The following is a 15,404-nucleotide window of genomic DNA, read 5'->3' on the forward strand; positions in this document are numbered from 1 at the left end:
CCATTATGTCCCACGCAAATCGACTTAGCCAATAGTGCATGTTCTCTTATGCCTTATGAATTTGTTCCTCCGCCTTCTCCTCCATCGCCAGACGACATGTTTGGCTGGACCCCTCACCGGCATAGGCACCGGCACCGACACAGGGGCGGCCACAGCCATCATCACAGACATGCACATAATAGACACAGGCACAGAGGAGATGACATTGGTTACGGCACAGAGGAGCGCAGCCGCAGCCGTAGGCACTTGCTGCATAGGTACAGGGAGACAACTGTTGAATATGACTGCTGCCGGTGGCTCAAGGAGATTGACGATATCTGTGTGTGTGATATGTTGGTACACTTGCCTACCTTTCTTACCCGGCCTGTGCATGAATACACTGTTGTGGTCGATGATTCTTGCAATGTTACTTTCGCCTGTCCATCAAGGATAGTCCGAGTCTGATCATTACCTGCTTGCCACAATTGCCCTGATCATCTATGCATAGAGCTAAGACAATATATACATATATGCCTATGGTGTGTGTTGACATGGTGTAGGAAAATTGTGAAACCTGTCTTTGTATGCTTTTCCAAAGTGTAATAAAAAGTGAATCTATTCTGAGGTGTTTCAGTAGCTGGTAGTTTTGTAGAGTCATTATCATAATATTTAAGGTAAGTGTCTTTAAAACAAAAATTCAGTTCCGGCAACATAAAATGTAAGCCCTTTTGAAGCAATGTTTCTTTCTTCCCTCACCAAACTTGTCCTATTATTATCTGCATCATGTATGATGAACACTGGTTATATTAGGCCTTAGATGAGGGCTCCCAATGTATGAAATCTTGCAGTAGCTTCCCTAGAACTGTGATGAACCAACCATATTTACTTGACAAAAACTTGGGAGATCAGAATGCACCTTTCTCTGCATTGAAACCATAAGAACATATTAATTGAAAGATGCAATTACATTGGGATACAGACAAAAGCTACTACCATTATTCCTAAAGCAAACTGCAATTTCCGCTACTTGTATAGTAGGTCAGTTATGAGAAAATGGAGAATTCATTTGGCTATTAGAGTGAGAAAAATACAGCATGTTGCCGTGCTTACATTCACCTTAGGCATTTACCATGTATCCTTTGATTATTCAATAATCACAAGGTTGGAACAGGCAATATATCCTTTCATTTTACCAGGACATGCATACTGAGGCCTGAGGGTCTTTCCTATCCATTTCAAGGCTTCTCATAGTGCGAAGTGTCTATTCAGCCATTGATAAGTTTGTTGCAATATTAATTGATATCACTGATAATGATATCCATTTATTGAATACTCAAAACATGGTAACAAATCAAACCTAGACCAAGGACTATATATCATTCAATGATCATTCTTGCATAGCTCACTTTTGTATAGAATGCAGTATTTATTGTTTCCAAGAAACAAATGATCAGCTGATTAATCTAAAAAATGCGGGATTCTACGCCTTAAGTATGCCATTTATAATCAGCTGCCACGAATTTTGTCGCCAGGGTATCAAGTAAATATGTATATCAAGGTATTTGAAGATGAATAACATTGAACACAACTAGCATAAAGTGAAGTGGATATAACTTTGGGCAAAAAGACTAAAACCTTAGTGTCAAGAATCTGGACGGGCTCAAGAAGTCCTTCTGCAAAGGCCACTGGCAACACCATAAGACCTTTACTCTGCAACAATTCAGAAGCTGCTGAAGGGTAAACATCAATCAACTTCCCCATCATCTCTTCCAAAGGGCCATACAGCATTTGCTCCTGAACAACATAGTGCCCATGCCCCTAACATCATCAGACATCAAATCAGTGACATTTCCAGATGGAATAAAAGGGACTACCCCTTCAAGAGACAATGAAAATTTTCTTTGGATCAATATGTCATCATCGAAGTATGATTTCTAGTACCTCAATGAATATAAAAGAATTGGAAGTTGATTCACCTCCCAATCGGCTTTGACACAGATCCTGCAGGGTAAAATGCTCGTGAATTATATGAGAGTAAGCTGGAGAGAAATAGTGTAGAAGTTAATAGAAAATGTAAGATTTAATGCTTTTTTTTCCAGCAAAACAACACTGGATAAGATTGATAACCACCACAACATTTCATAACAGCAGGAAGAATTTACCTTCACTTGATATTGCAAATATTTGACATGGTCAATCACATCATCTAGAAAAGCTGCTTTACCACCCTGCATAGCCACACTTATATAAGTATCTATATTGGCACAACAATTTACAAAAACATTAGTAACAATTTTCAACCATGGGGATTGTTTGGTTTCCATGATTCAAAACAATTTCATATCAGCACAAGGACGCAACTATTGCCAAGACAACATGATAAAATCAATTGGCTTAATTAGGAAAGATTTAGCAGTCGATGTCCTTTTGCTACTTTTAGTTCTGTGTCAGTCAAAACATCTGAAGTCATTAGTATTTGCTTCTAAAAGTAATGACGGGCATAGTAGAAGAACTGGTTTCATAAACTCCTTCCTTGACATTTCACAAAACCAAGTTGCTCAGGCTCATAATCCATGGCTCACCTCTTTTGCATGAGGCACCACCTCCTGCAATGCCTCTAACCAATGCGATATCCTCAGTCTGCGAAACTAAAGCAAACAACCAGTCATTCAATCAGTTAGAATGATTGATTATTCTTCAACATAAATGTACAGGAAATAAAGTGATTCGTTGAAGGAGTTAGCATACACGATCAGCAGCATAGGCCTTCTCTCTTGATCTGTTACGACGAGCTGTAGAAGAACGTTTTGCCAGCTCAGGGCCTGAACCTGAATAATCATGAAGAACATGATTGAATTCCTCACTCCAAGTTGATTTCTGCAGGGACAATTGTATTCAAGTTCAGCAAGAAACAAACTAGTAGCACATGCTTATATATGCATGCACAAACTGGAAACATCAAAAGGACTTTCAACATCAAATTGAGGTGCTAATTTAATAAATTTGGCGAAAATTCCGTATTAGTCAACATCCAATAAGCAAAGTAAATTAAAGAAGTCCCACGTTCTACAACGGGCAAAAACACATGTATAAGAAAGAAGCCCAAAATATTAACTAGAGTTTCAATTATATTGCTATGTGTTCCAAGTTCCAACATCAATTTAAGTATTTCATAAGTGTGAAAATCTTCATGTGCTCCATAAATCCCTCGTTTTCAATGGATTCCTCTGAGAACTTACCAAATAAGAAGGATCAGCACGCCCCAAATTAGACTCTATTTGTGTGGAAAGTTTGCATGAAGTGTGTTTCTGAAACTCAGGGTATGCTCTCTCAGCAAGAAACTCAACATAGTTTTGAGATGTTTGCTGGCAATACATCCATTGATGAGGAACATGAGGGAACGCTGACTCGATCCCATTATCCCCGGTAGGGATGGCATAGTGCTGGTTCCCGTCTTGGCCACCAAGTAAAGCAGGAGTATTATTTGCTATCCAACTAATAGCTAGTGGTGAAATCTGCCAAGTGCTTATGCTACTCTGTTCTTCCATACGAACTTTTTTCCCGGAAACTGCCATATTAACAGATCGTCATAAGCCATGAAATTACTTGTATGTTTGTTGATGCTAAAGAAGGTTCCCACAAACAATTTCAGAAAAGAAGTTTGAACTTCATTATCTAGTTTATCATCCGTAAGAGGAGTGATCCAAAGCAAAAATAAGAACAAGGTTTAATAGAAATCAACACTAGCTTGCCAAAATTAAATCATATCCATGAAACCCAGAAGTGAAAACGGCAAATTATTTTATTTACAGAAAAATCAAAGGACCACGGATCATTAGCAATCCTTAGTCAGGACCTTCATTATCATTACACTTACAGATAGCAATCATTGCAACAAAAAAGCAACTATACCAAACAAAAATTAAACTTCAGACAAACCCTAAATCCTCTTAAATCACGTCACATCCATTTATTCAGAAGAAAAAACAAAAACTAACGCTCAATCGATCAAAATTTCAAGGAAGTAGCGTGGTAAAACTGGGAATTAAGAACTCTTACAGATTATCAGCTATTCTCCACCACAGGAGGAGGTGTAACTTGTTTCAGAGCATCGCCGAAAGCAGGGAAAAGGGCAATGAGCTGAGTGCGGCCGAGGACTAAAATGCGCAGAGTGAGCATGGACGCTACGTGCAGTACAGTTAGGGTGACAGTTGCTGTTACCCTCCCATATTTTGTCAATTTTTATTTTATTTTATTTTTAATATCATATTTCCTCTGTCTTACGCGTTTCATGTCATTTTTTTAAAAAAAATATTATATATTTTAATTTTATTTTAAACTTTTTAATTTTATTTTTTTAAAATTTTAATTAAATTAATTAATTATCAGAATATTAAATACTTATAGGAAGGAGTTTCAAGATAAATTTACCCCAGTTTGGTAGGTTTAAAAAAATTTCCTTCACCTTTCGCTTTCAATTTTCTTTTTAGTTTTATTGTTAATACTTTTATTTTATTTTATTTTATTTTATTTTATTTTCTTGATTTAGATTCAAATTTTATTCTTTGTTTTTAGCAAAAATTATTTTTAGTCCCATTCAATATCACAATTATCAATTTTGATCTCATTAAAAGAAATTATCAATTTCGGTCCCACTTAAATAATAATTTATCAATTTTAGTCCCAAATCAGTTGACTGGAACTGAACACGGCCGTGTTGAATGACTCAGAAGATGACTGGACGTCCCAGGCAGCCAACACGGCCGTGTCGATTACCCTGTACTTCTGAACACGGCTGTGTTCCTGCCCGTGTTTCTTGTATTAATATATTACTCCCTCCGTTCCGAAACTAAGTATCCATTTGCGTTTTGCACGTGGTTTTAGAAATATTAGTATTATATTGGGATATAGCATGAATAAAGTCGAAATGACTAAAATAACCTTGTTAGTATGTGTGATATAAATGTAATGACGTTTGTGTAATATATTATAAGTTGTAAGGGTATTTGTAACATTAGGTAGATAGTACGGTTATTAAAAAAAAAAAAGAAATGAATACTTTGTTATGGGTAAGACTAAAATAAAAAAATTTGATATTTTGTTATGGTACGAAGGGAGTATATTTTATTGGTTTTATAAAATATAATATTATATTTAAGCATACTACTACAATTCATATGGAGTATTTATTTATAATTATTAATGTTACTTATATTTAATTATTTTACTAATGATAATTTAAATAAATTAATAATTTAAAATATCAATTAATAATTTAAATTTATTTTACTAGTATATTAATTTTGTATTTTTAGTTTAAAGTGTTTTTTTATATTAAATATGAACAAGAATGTAGATAGTATAAAAAATAATTAAATTGTCTGTATTTTTTAGTGTATAAATTATATATTACAATATATATTTTATATGAATATATATTATATTTTTTTATTATTAATCCAAAATCGTATTAAATTGATATTATGGAACCGCTGAACAAAAAAAAATAGTTTGTATTGAAAAATTCATTAGTTCCTAATGTAATAGAAAAATGAGAGGTATGTTTGCATTATGGGTAAGTAAAAGTTTCTCTTCAAAAATAATATTGGAATTATGATTGTAATTTTTATATTATCACTCAGTAATATTGAGATTATTTTAAAAATGTTGACATAGATGAAGAATTTTTTTTTCTTTTTTTTTTAAAAATTTTTTATCATCGATCAACATTACATTACTTGTGGTCACCGAAACACGTATTTTCTTTTTTAAAAAACTTCATTAATTTTCTTAAATGTTACTTAATATTCTTTACTATTTACAATATTTTTAAAAATATATACATTTATATACAACATTGATTAATTTTTTAGAACTCTCTTAAATGTTACTTAATATTCTTTACTATTTATCATTTAACATTTTTGCATGCAACTAGTCTCTATAAATATTATTCATAATATACATCTATTAACAATATATATAATATATATTTTATCCATTCACACAAATTTAATAATTTAATATAAAATATTATTTTTATATTATTAATATAAAAAAATTATTAATTCAAAGATATAAAATGAATAAAATAATTATTTTCATTGTGTTTTAATTTCTTGGAACGAAATTTTTTTTCTACCATGCCTAGAACTCTAACTCGGCCGGGAGTTATCAAAAGATTTTATAAAAGAAGCCTGAAAAAAAAAGAAGATAAGAATGCATGATTCATTAATAAATACTTAAAAACCAACCACAATTGAAATGCAAATACAAATACAAAAGAGAAAATAAAAAATAAAAAATAAAATTTCTTCCTCTGTTGTACTAAATGGTGTAGAAGGAGCAGTTTGGCCTACAAAATATAATCAAATAATTGAATTAACTATAAAATTCGAATAAAGAAACATAAATGGTAATATAAAATAGATTTTGAACTTCATTTTTATTTTTTGAGAGAAATTTTCACTTACTCCATGGAGCAAATAGGCCCTGAATTTATTAGGATTTACACGGAGATCAAGCTCCACTAATATATTATCGTTCAATTTCCGTTTTAATTTTCTATTACTCACTGTAAAACAAAATTCAATTTCACTTTACTATTTAACCAACCAAATAACAAATACAATTTTCACATCCATGAAATTTATAATTTGTGTATAAATGATAAATTGAAAGTTAAAGTTTATTTGTTATTCTTTTTCCAATACGAACTATAAAAATACATATATGAAACTTTACAAAAACACAAAACTAATAACCAGATAATAACTCATCAATGATTAATGTAACTCAAGATGCAAGTGATGTACCTTTTTGAGTTTAAACGTTCAAGATTCTTAATTTTCTTCTCATAGTCTTCTTTGATTGTATAAAGTGTATATATATATATATATATATATATAAAGCTAATGAAGGAAATGAGCAAAGGATAGAAAAAAGTCAAGAAAGGTGTAAATTCATCAAATGAAACACACAAATTAAGATGTTGTTATAATCAAAGAACGCATATCGATTTCAACAAAAATAAAAAAATATAAATTATTGCAGAAAATATGATAAAACCATGTTTAAAAGCGGTACCAAAAAAGAAAAAAAAACGAATGAGATAACATAAAATAATTCGAACATAAAAAAAAATAAAGTAAACAAAGAGTAGGGCACCAAGATGAGACAGTAATCACCAAACCATAGAAGTTAGCAAGTATACTATACTTAGAATGATATACATATTGCGTAAAATGATATCTTCTACAAGCGTATTAAGCACCGATCTTCTCCAAAGATCAACCGGCAGGTCTCTTCATCAATATTTTTTTTCCGAACATTTTCATATTCTCTTATGCAAACTGAGGTTGATGTCTACGATACCACCTTAAATTTCACGGGATGTTAGCATATATATATATAGAGAGAGAGAGGTTATTGTATATTTATGTTTATATTGATATTGTCCATGCTCTTATGAGTGGACAAATAGGTGTTGGTTTTTGAAATGAAATTATTCAATTCCTCTTCCAAAAATTAAACATCATAGCGTTAGTACTATGTGATGTGAAAACATACGAAAGCGTCAGTGTATTTAATATTTTAACAAATTATCAAGTATTTATTAGTTTAATTAATTTTATTTATAAATATAAACAATTTACGTTTCGTCCAAGAATTCAATCGGCATATTCCCTACCTTCTTTCTGGGTCTTCGTCTTCGAAGTTAGGTTCTGAAGAGATAAGAAAAAACAATCTTGTTTCTTTACAATTTGCCGCCGTTGAATCATGGCTACTCCTGAAATTTTGCAGACGGAACAAGATTTCATGATATATGCTTCCCTCTTTGATGCCTCTACTCCTAAAGGTTAGATCTTTTCTTAAAATTGTGTCTTTGTTTTTGTCATTTCTTTTTGTGAATTAGGGATTTAATTGAATCGGCAATTTGTAATTGACTCTGATACTTCAATTTTGTCTGCTGTTTAACCGCTTTATTCTTGTTCTTCTCATATATATCTGTATATCGATATATAAATATAAATATACATTGGGGGCAAAGAAACGGTGATGTTGCATTTAAATTGTTACAGATGGAAGCTCGCGGGGGTTAGATATCGAGAAAAAGATAGAGTTTCTGGAGAGTTTGGCTGGAAAAGTAACTTTTCTTGGATTTCCTTTTCAAATATTTATTTATGTTATTGTCAAGTGTGAATGAAGGAGTTGTATTCTTGTGTATCTTAATTTCAGATTAAAACTTGATGAAAATTGAATATATCTTGTTCGATGCATATTTGAGCTTTCTTTGGTTAGTGATTTTGATGGTGGAAGAAATTGTGGGAATTCACTGTACATAGTGATGAATGAGGATCTGTGTTTTTCTTCTCTTTTATGTGTGAATTTAGCATTACACATTTGTTGAAATGATTTGAAGGTACATAGATGAAAAGATTAGGTCAGTAGATGTTATATTGAATAGCCATCATTTTCATCCTGGTTAGTGTGTGTGTATATATATATATATATATATACACGTATGTGATGTATGTGGGCGTAAAGTATGTATGCATAGGTTTATGATTAATTATTATTTGGTTACGAGAATCTTGTGTTTGTAAGGTTTTTTATGTATATTTTTATAGTTTGTACTGGATATCAAGTGGATATCAAGTGTGTTCATTATTTGGTCAGTAAAAAAGTGAGGTGAGGCTGAATTTTCTGTCCTATAGGTGAGCAACCGAAGATCTCGAAGATGGTTGAATGACCGCTTGTTGATGGAGCTTGTACCTCGTCTGAATGCTAATGAAATTAGGGGCTTGTTTGCTCCACCACCATGGGGTAAGTTTCTCCTGAAAAACGGAGTTAGTAATCTTTTTATATTTGTGTGATTAAGTCTAATTGTTCGAGTTTTTCATTACTTTAGTTCATATAATATGTTTACTATGGACTTGTTCTCAGTGTCTTTTATACGGAAGCTCAGGTTCAGAATGTACTGAATGCAAACTTGACAATTCGATCATTTGATTTTGTAGGCGAAGACGCTCCTCCTTCTGCATTTAGCATGACAAATGTTGGAGAATGGGATAATTTCAGAAATATAGACATGGATAAAGAGGTTTTTCTCTCTTTAAATTATTCGACAGAAACTCATTTCTTTGTTTCAAGAAAGAAACCCAAAAGTTTTTACCGAAATAAATTTGGCTCTAGGTTATTTTGCATTAGTTGAACGAGTTTCTATTATCTTTAGACCTCTCGTTTATTTTGGCTTTAATGGGATTCTACTGGAAAATGTGCATATTAGATTGAGTGATAATCCATTTCTCTATTTAATTTCTCTCGAAATTGACACAATATAGAACCCACTTGTTACTTGTAGTCACCACTTTTTCATCGAGCGAAGTGTTCAGCTTGTGGTTGGGGTTTTACATATCTGTTAATGAACCATGTATTGTCTTTTTTATTATGTCATTTTCAACATGCTCCGACACTTTTTTGTCTTCCGTATTCCTTCAGGCATCTATTATAAAATCTGTTGGAAACTCTTCATCGAAGCAGAGAGATCGCCAGGATGTCGACAAAGTTGCTGCACTTACTGCTTGGCATCGCGTAGATAGCCGAACCAGAGAGGCTCTGCGCCGATGTTATCTTTCAGAGGTCATCCATGGGTACGAGGTATTTGATCCGCGCATCCTTTTACACACTTCCTCCCATCTATCCTTTTCCCATTTCAAATTTGCAATAATACACCCCAGGAATGCATACGTTCCTATGTAAAAGACAGTGGTGACGCAGACAATGTTCTTGTGCTAAACATTCAGGATCCATTTTATCGATTATTACTTCATGGTGTCTGCGAGGTACGGCGTCCAATATAATAATATCTCACATTGATCTCTTACATATTTGACATAATTAAACCACCTCTCTGCAGTACTACAACCTGGTCTCAACCACAGTCACCGAATCGAAAAATGGAAATTCCCTGAAGTCGACAAGAATAAGAAAGAAGCAGCCTGTCTCTCACATAGAACTCCCGAACATAACTCTCTGCAACTTTCTGAAAATGGCCAAAGAAGGGTTATGGTGATATAATTGGACATATATATATATTTCAACTTGTGTACTTTTATCTGTATTAGTTATTGTGATGTAAAGATTTGGCAATGTTGCCAGTGGCCCCAATTGGTAATAATTGTTCTTGGTGGATGATAGATTGTGCTGAAATGCCTCTGTATCTTCACAAAGATCAGACACAGAATCTGTGGGATTTGAACATATGTTTTAATTCATGTTCAAGATTGTAACTGTTACTGATTCCTCATTGAATGTTTGGGTTGATGATAGTGACTGATAAATGGCCTTTTCTGAAGCAATAATTTTAAGTTTTAAATCTTTTATATGGTTTCTCATATGTGCAGAGAGAAAGACCCTCTCATTTAAAAATTCAAATTTAAAACTTAGTTTAGGGTTCTGATACTACGTCGAATTTAAGTTTTTAGGTGAATTTATCGTTCTATAAATGATGTATTATTTTTTTAATAGATCGAGCTTGTTCTGTGCATCCGATATGGTGCCTTTTTATCCGCTCTCTCGTGAGACACATCATCTGACACTGTCGAAGACTCCTATATTTTTTTTTGCAACTTAACCTTTTTATCCATGTCTATATTAATTTGTCTTAAAATATCTTTTCCATCGATTTTAATATTATTTACTTTGTTGACAAGAAATGTGATGTAGTTTTCGCCTTTGAAATTTGACCCAATTGTCGTCTTCAAATAGCCCTTCTCTTCTGCAATTGGTTCTAAGAAGTTGCAGTAATGGCGAGAAAGCAAATCAAGTACTGCGTGGTAAATGAAAATGAATCCCTCCAATCCTATATTTTTTTTTTTTGGTTTTAATTGTGTGATTGGGAATCTTCACCGAGTCGCCATTAATGCGTAAAAACAGGTCGATGCGTTTACTGACTCTGCATTCAAAGGGAATCCGGCGGCGGTGTGCCTCCTGGAGGACGAGAGGGACGAGGAGTGGCTGCAAGCGGTGGCGCGTGAGTTCAATCTATCGGAAACTTGCTACTTGACTCGCCTTACCGGCTCCGCTCCCAAGTTCCGCCTCCGTTGGTTCACTCCCGTTGCTGAGGTCAGCACTGTCGTCACTAGGCTCTGTTTGTTCGTGATTATTGCAAGCTAGCTAACTCATTCAATGATCTTCGATCTGGGATAAGATTAGTGTGCTTTTATTACAATGTTGAGCCTGTTTTTGAAGAAAGATCGAATATCTGTATGTCGATCGATGTTTGTTTGCAGGTGAAACTTTGTGGACATGCAACTTTGGCTGCAGCTCACTTTCTCTTCACACATGATTTGGTTGAAGGTAATGAAATCGAATTCACGACGCTGTCGGGGATTTTGACAGCGAAGAAAGTATCCGAAGCCGGGATTTCAGACACATCTGGTAGCTTCCTCATTGAGCTGGATTTTCCAGTCGTCGAGCTGGTGGACTACAATGGCCCTGCTGCTGATGTTTCGACTATTTCGAAAAGCTTGAACGGCGCTGTAGTGAATGAAATCCACTTGACAACCTCGGCAGAAGATCTCCTCGTATGTATTGTTGTGTCTGAACAATAGTCTTTGTATTGTTTCAATGTATGATTCTTCGATTTTGGCTGCTGCAGGCTGTGCTACCGTCTGGTGAAGATGTCGCGCGAGTAGAACCTAACTTCGACTTGATACAAAAATGCCTCGGTAGAGGATTACTCATTACTGGGCTCGGTCCCCCTGGCTCTGGCTTCGATTTTTATAGTCGATTCTTTTGCCCGAAACTAGGGATAAATGAGGTAATGTTAAGCTCGATAAATTCAAATTTTAAGCTTATTATTCACAGACGTACTGATGATAGTAGTTTGTACAACACATAAATTAGAACCGATAGCGCAAACTAACAATTTATACAGCATTTATAGTTGTTTCTATTTTGATTTGTTGATTAGTTCCGATCAGCACATTTTTACTACAATAGGCGCGCTCTTACCTCAAGCTCGAATCTATGTCTTAACATATACTAGTCTGTTTGTTTGTAGGTTTGAATTTATGAATAGTAAAAAATTGAATGTGAATAGTTGTTTAATGTAATATAAATAGATATTGATACGATGTTTTGAATATAAAATAAATTTATAGTATAAGAAAAAAAAGAATCTGAATACAACACAACTACGATGTTTCCAAATTGGTCGATTTTTCTTGCCTTATTAGGATCCCGTATGTGGAAGCGCTCATTGCGCATTACTACCTTATTGGAGCAAGAAGCTCGGAAAATGCGATCTTGTAGCCTATCAAGTAAGTCCGAGCTCTATAAATCTAAATCTAAATCGAAACGCGCATTGGTAGAGAGACAACTAACTATGTTGTTCTTACATATTAGGCTTCTCCGAGAGGTGGAGTGCTCCATCTAAGCCTCGATTCGAAGAATCAACGGGCGTTGCTCCGAGGAAAAGCCATTGCTGTTATGGAAGGTTCACTTTTGGTGTAATCAGCTAAAAGAACAACAAAAAATACATTCGAAACAAGTTGTGTTGTGTGTAATTTTTCTGTAAGAACTTTGCTAAATCTGTCGCATCCTCAGTTTCTCACAAACAATGAATGCATTGCTGTAATAAACAACTTTTGGATCACATTGTTGATGCCATTACAAATCTTCGTTCTCTGTTCTTGATCTTCCTGTTTATTGAAACAAGATTCCGGTTTGGCGGCGCTGGACCGGTTCGGATACCCTTTTCCGGCTCAGGTGGATCTGTAGGTATATTTTCTTATCCTAACCCTAATCTTAATCCTAATCCTAATCCTGATTTGGTAATGACCTTTTTATATTAAAGTTCAGTGCTTACCCGACACCAGGTAATGGCGCAATCAGGTTAATGCTTTATTTATGCTGTGGGATTTTGTTTGTATGTTAATGGTCATTTTCAACAAATTTAATTTCCCGTGTTCTTGTTCCTTCATTTCTTTCCCACCCCATTAATGTGTGCAAATTATTGCAAAAAGCTTCAGCAAATCCATGGTCTCCAAGAACAGTAGTAGAATAATACCTTCCAAAGTCGAAAATTTTACAGGGCTTTGGTGAAGAAGTTCCACGCCATTGCAGATAGGAGAATACGATTAATTTTTCGTCATTGTAAAAATCGCGTATTTTGGGTCCCATTTGGTCTTCTTCTGGAACTCTTATACGTGTAAGCATATCAGCCTTCATCTTCTGGGAGAGGGTCGTCGTCTCTTGAGATTTTTATTTATTTAATGCAATTTAATTTAGTTTTCTCACTCTGATAAAACCTAATTTACAGTTCACAGCTTCACATCGCGAGAGAATTAGGGCTTTTTTCGAATTACCTAAGAATCAATTTGGGACCCGACAAAGGAAGAGATCTTTTGCAGATAAATAAGGGAAATCTGGAAAGGGACCTCGTGTCTCTTCTCTTTCTCTCTCTATATTCAATTTGCATTCATAGTATTCTCTCAATTTCTTGTAATTAGAAAGACATGAACGTCTCCTCTCAAGATGGGTTAATTCTTCTTCAATCTGTTTCTTCTACTGTTGTCTTCGGGTATGTTTCTCTTAATTTCTGCAAATTTCTTACCCAGCCACACGATTTCTTCGATTTAGGGTTTTTTGATTTGCTTGATTCTTGATTCTTGCTCATTGTGTTGATTGATCTATTTTTGTGTTTGAGCAAAATAATTCGTGTTTTGTTGGTTATACTGTGGATTTGGTGTGAAAGGTATGTGTCATATGAAACTTGCTTGTTGCAGAAAGTAAGAAATTGTAGAACAGAGATGCCCTTAGTCTTTGTTTTGCTATTTTAGTTGATTAGGCAACTGGAATTGGGACTACAAGAATGATCATACCTTTCGACTTTCTTTTATTCTGAAGATTCAATTTAGCAATGGACATTTATTGTGCAAAATGTGCCAAATTATTGGAACCCTAATTTTGTGAAGACATAAACTTCATCTGCTTACAGATTCTGCAAATTTGAATCTCATGGAACCCTAATTTTGTCAAATTTGAACCTTTGTTGTGGTAAAGAGTAGAAATGAAGTTGGGGTTGTAAGAATTTGTGTCGAAAGTTAGAACAGCCGTCTAGGGCGATTTATTAAAGCTCTGTTTGGTTTGGTTTCAGATGGTAAGAAAGATTTAACAATGTCAGTCGAAAGCTTGGCTTCGCTGAGCAGCGATCTTTGCTACGACATACTAAAGCGTCTGGACGGTGCTACATTGGCCAGCGCCGCCTGTTCTTGTGCTACATTTTGTTCGATTTCGAAAGAAGAGAGGCTGTGGGAAGATGCCTGTACTTCTATGTGGCCTTCGACGAATCGGGACGACGTCAAGAACTTAATTTCTTCGATTGGCGGGTTCAAGAACTTCTACGCCGACTGTTTCCCTCTTATAGTCAGCAAGGAGGTCCCGGAGTTTCACTGGAACGACTACTACGACTTCCCGGAAGAGTGGACCGACGCGGAATACTACGGAGACGACGATGAAGTCGAGAACATCTCGCCGTCGGATTTCGTGTCGATCGTGGATATCAGGTACAACGACACGACGATTTGTTCGAAAGTCTTGTGGGGAATTCCGAACACCAACAGCTTCAACGGTTGGTTCTACAGCTGCCCTTTCCGGATCGATCTTCTCGCGTACTCGGCGCGGGACGAAATTAAGCTTACGGTGACGGACGGGTTGTCGCCCGTTTGGTCGATGGAGAGGGAGCGGAAAGACGGGAAGCTTTGGCAGGAGATTTGCGACGGGATCCGGCTGAGCTGGATTCTCGTAAATCGGAAAGCGAAGAAGGCCGCGAATCTGTCAAGCTGGAGCCCCGTCGGCGGGCAACGGCATTGGCCTACGGACAACGACTTCTTGATCCGATTCGGGTCGATTCTTCCGGCAAAGGATATTCTACCTTGTAGGGTTGTGGAATGCATTCTGATCATGAAGCTGAAGCTCGTCGGGAGCGGCGCGCGGACGACGATCGAGCTGACGGAGCTGAGTATGCAGCTCGGCGACATGGAGGGGTCCCACGTCAACGGCCGGAACAGCTTGCTGGTGCTGAGGGACGCGCTCGGCTGCCCCCGGAGCAAGAATTATGGCGCGGCGGTCGAGTCGTGTTTACGGTATTCGAAAGTTCAGAGCGAGCTGAAGGAGGAGAAGATGAGGTACGAGAACAGGTTGGACACAATTTGGATACTCGGAAGTATTGCAGCTTGTGTTACATTCTGTCTTTACTGTTTGTGAAGATTAAGATTGAATCGATCTATATATATATATAGATACATACACACATTCTATATGTATATGTGTGTGTTATGTGAACTTGTTTGTTGCAGATCTTTCACGTAGTCGAAGGATATGTGTTTTATGGTTTGTGTGTATTGTTGATGATGATG

At 35.5% G+C, this 15,404-nt stretch overlaps 3 protein-coding genes across 4 annotated transcripts; 2 read left to right on the forward strand and 1 right to left on the reverse strand.

Annotated features, from left to right (window-relative positions):
* Positions 1 to 551: 551 nt before the first annotated feature.
* LOC127258833 (uncharacterized) lies at positions 552 to 4,162 on the reverse strand. Its single transcript, XM_051285857.1, has 8 exons — positions 4,039 to 4,162; positions 3,219 to 3,547; positions 2,728 to 2,856; positions 2,562 to 2,627; positions 2,142 to 2,207; positions 1,921 to 1,980; positions 1,615 to 1,797; positions 552 to 901 (listed from the first exon to the last, which is right to left on the reverse strand). The coding sequence occupies exons 2-8, from the start codon at positions 3,525 to 3,527 to the stop codon at positions 836 to 838; spliced, it is 879 nt and encodes a 292-aa protein (XP_051141814.1). The 5' UTR covers positions 3,528 to 3,547; positions 4,039 to 4,162; the 3' UTR covers positions 552 to 835.
* Positions 4,163 to 7,626: 3,464 nt separating this feature from the next.
* LOC127258802 (uncharacterized) lies at positions 7,627 to 12,689 on the forward strand. Of its 2 annotated transcripts, XM_051285801.1 has the most exons (11): positions 7,627 to 7,837; positions 8,061 to 8,125; positions 8,697 to 8,805; positions 9,000 to 9,082; positions 9,481 to 9,639; positions 9,720 to 9,824; positions 10,918 to 11,106; positions 11,274 to 11,567; positions 11,642 to 11,803; positions 12,222 to 12,305; positions 12,391 to 12,689. In XM_051285801.1, the coding sequence occupies exons 1-11, from the start codon at positions 7,759 to 7,761 to the stop codon at positions 12,496 to 12,498; spliced, it is 1,437 nt and encodes a 478-aa protein (XP_051141758.1). In that variant the 5' UTR covers positions 7,627 to 7,758; the 3' UTR covers positions 12,499 to 12,689. The 2 variants fall into 2 exon arrangements, with proteins under 2 accessions (XP_051141758.1, XP_051141757.1); XM_051285800.1 differs by lacking the exons at positions 10,918 to 11,106; positions 11,274 to 11,567; positions 11,642 to 11,803; positions 12,222 to 12,305; positions 12,391 to 12,689 and adding an exon at positions 9,899 to 10,293 and having other exon boundaries at positions 7,639 to 7,837.
* Positions 12,690 to 12,817: 128 nt separating this feature from the next.
* Positions 12,818 to 15,381, forward strand: LOC127258799 (probable F-box protein At2g36090). The gene is made up of 3 exons (XM_051285797.1): positions 12,818 to 13,195; positions 13,307 to 13,567; positions 14,144 to 15,381. The coding sequence occupies exon 3, from the start codon at positions 14,164 to 14,166 to the stop codon at positions 15,250 to 15,252; it is 1,089 nt and encodes a 362-aa protein (XP_051141754.1). The 5' UTR covers positions 12,818 to 13,195; positions 13,307 to 13,567; positions 14,144 to 14,163; the 3' UTR covers positions 15,253 to 15,381.
* Positions 15,382 to 15,404: the final 23 nt, after the last annotated feature.

This window comes from Andrographis paniculata, unplaced genomic scaffold (assembly GCF_009805555.1).
Source record: "Andrographis paniculata isolate CXL003 unplaced genomic scaffold, ASM980555v1 Contig5END, whole genome shotgun sequence".
NCBI classification, from domain to species: Eukaryota; Viridiplantae; Streptophyta; class Magnoliopsida; order Lamiales; family Acanthaceae; genus Andrographis; species Andrographis paniculata.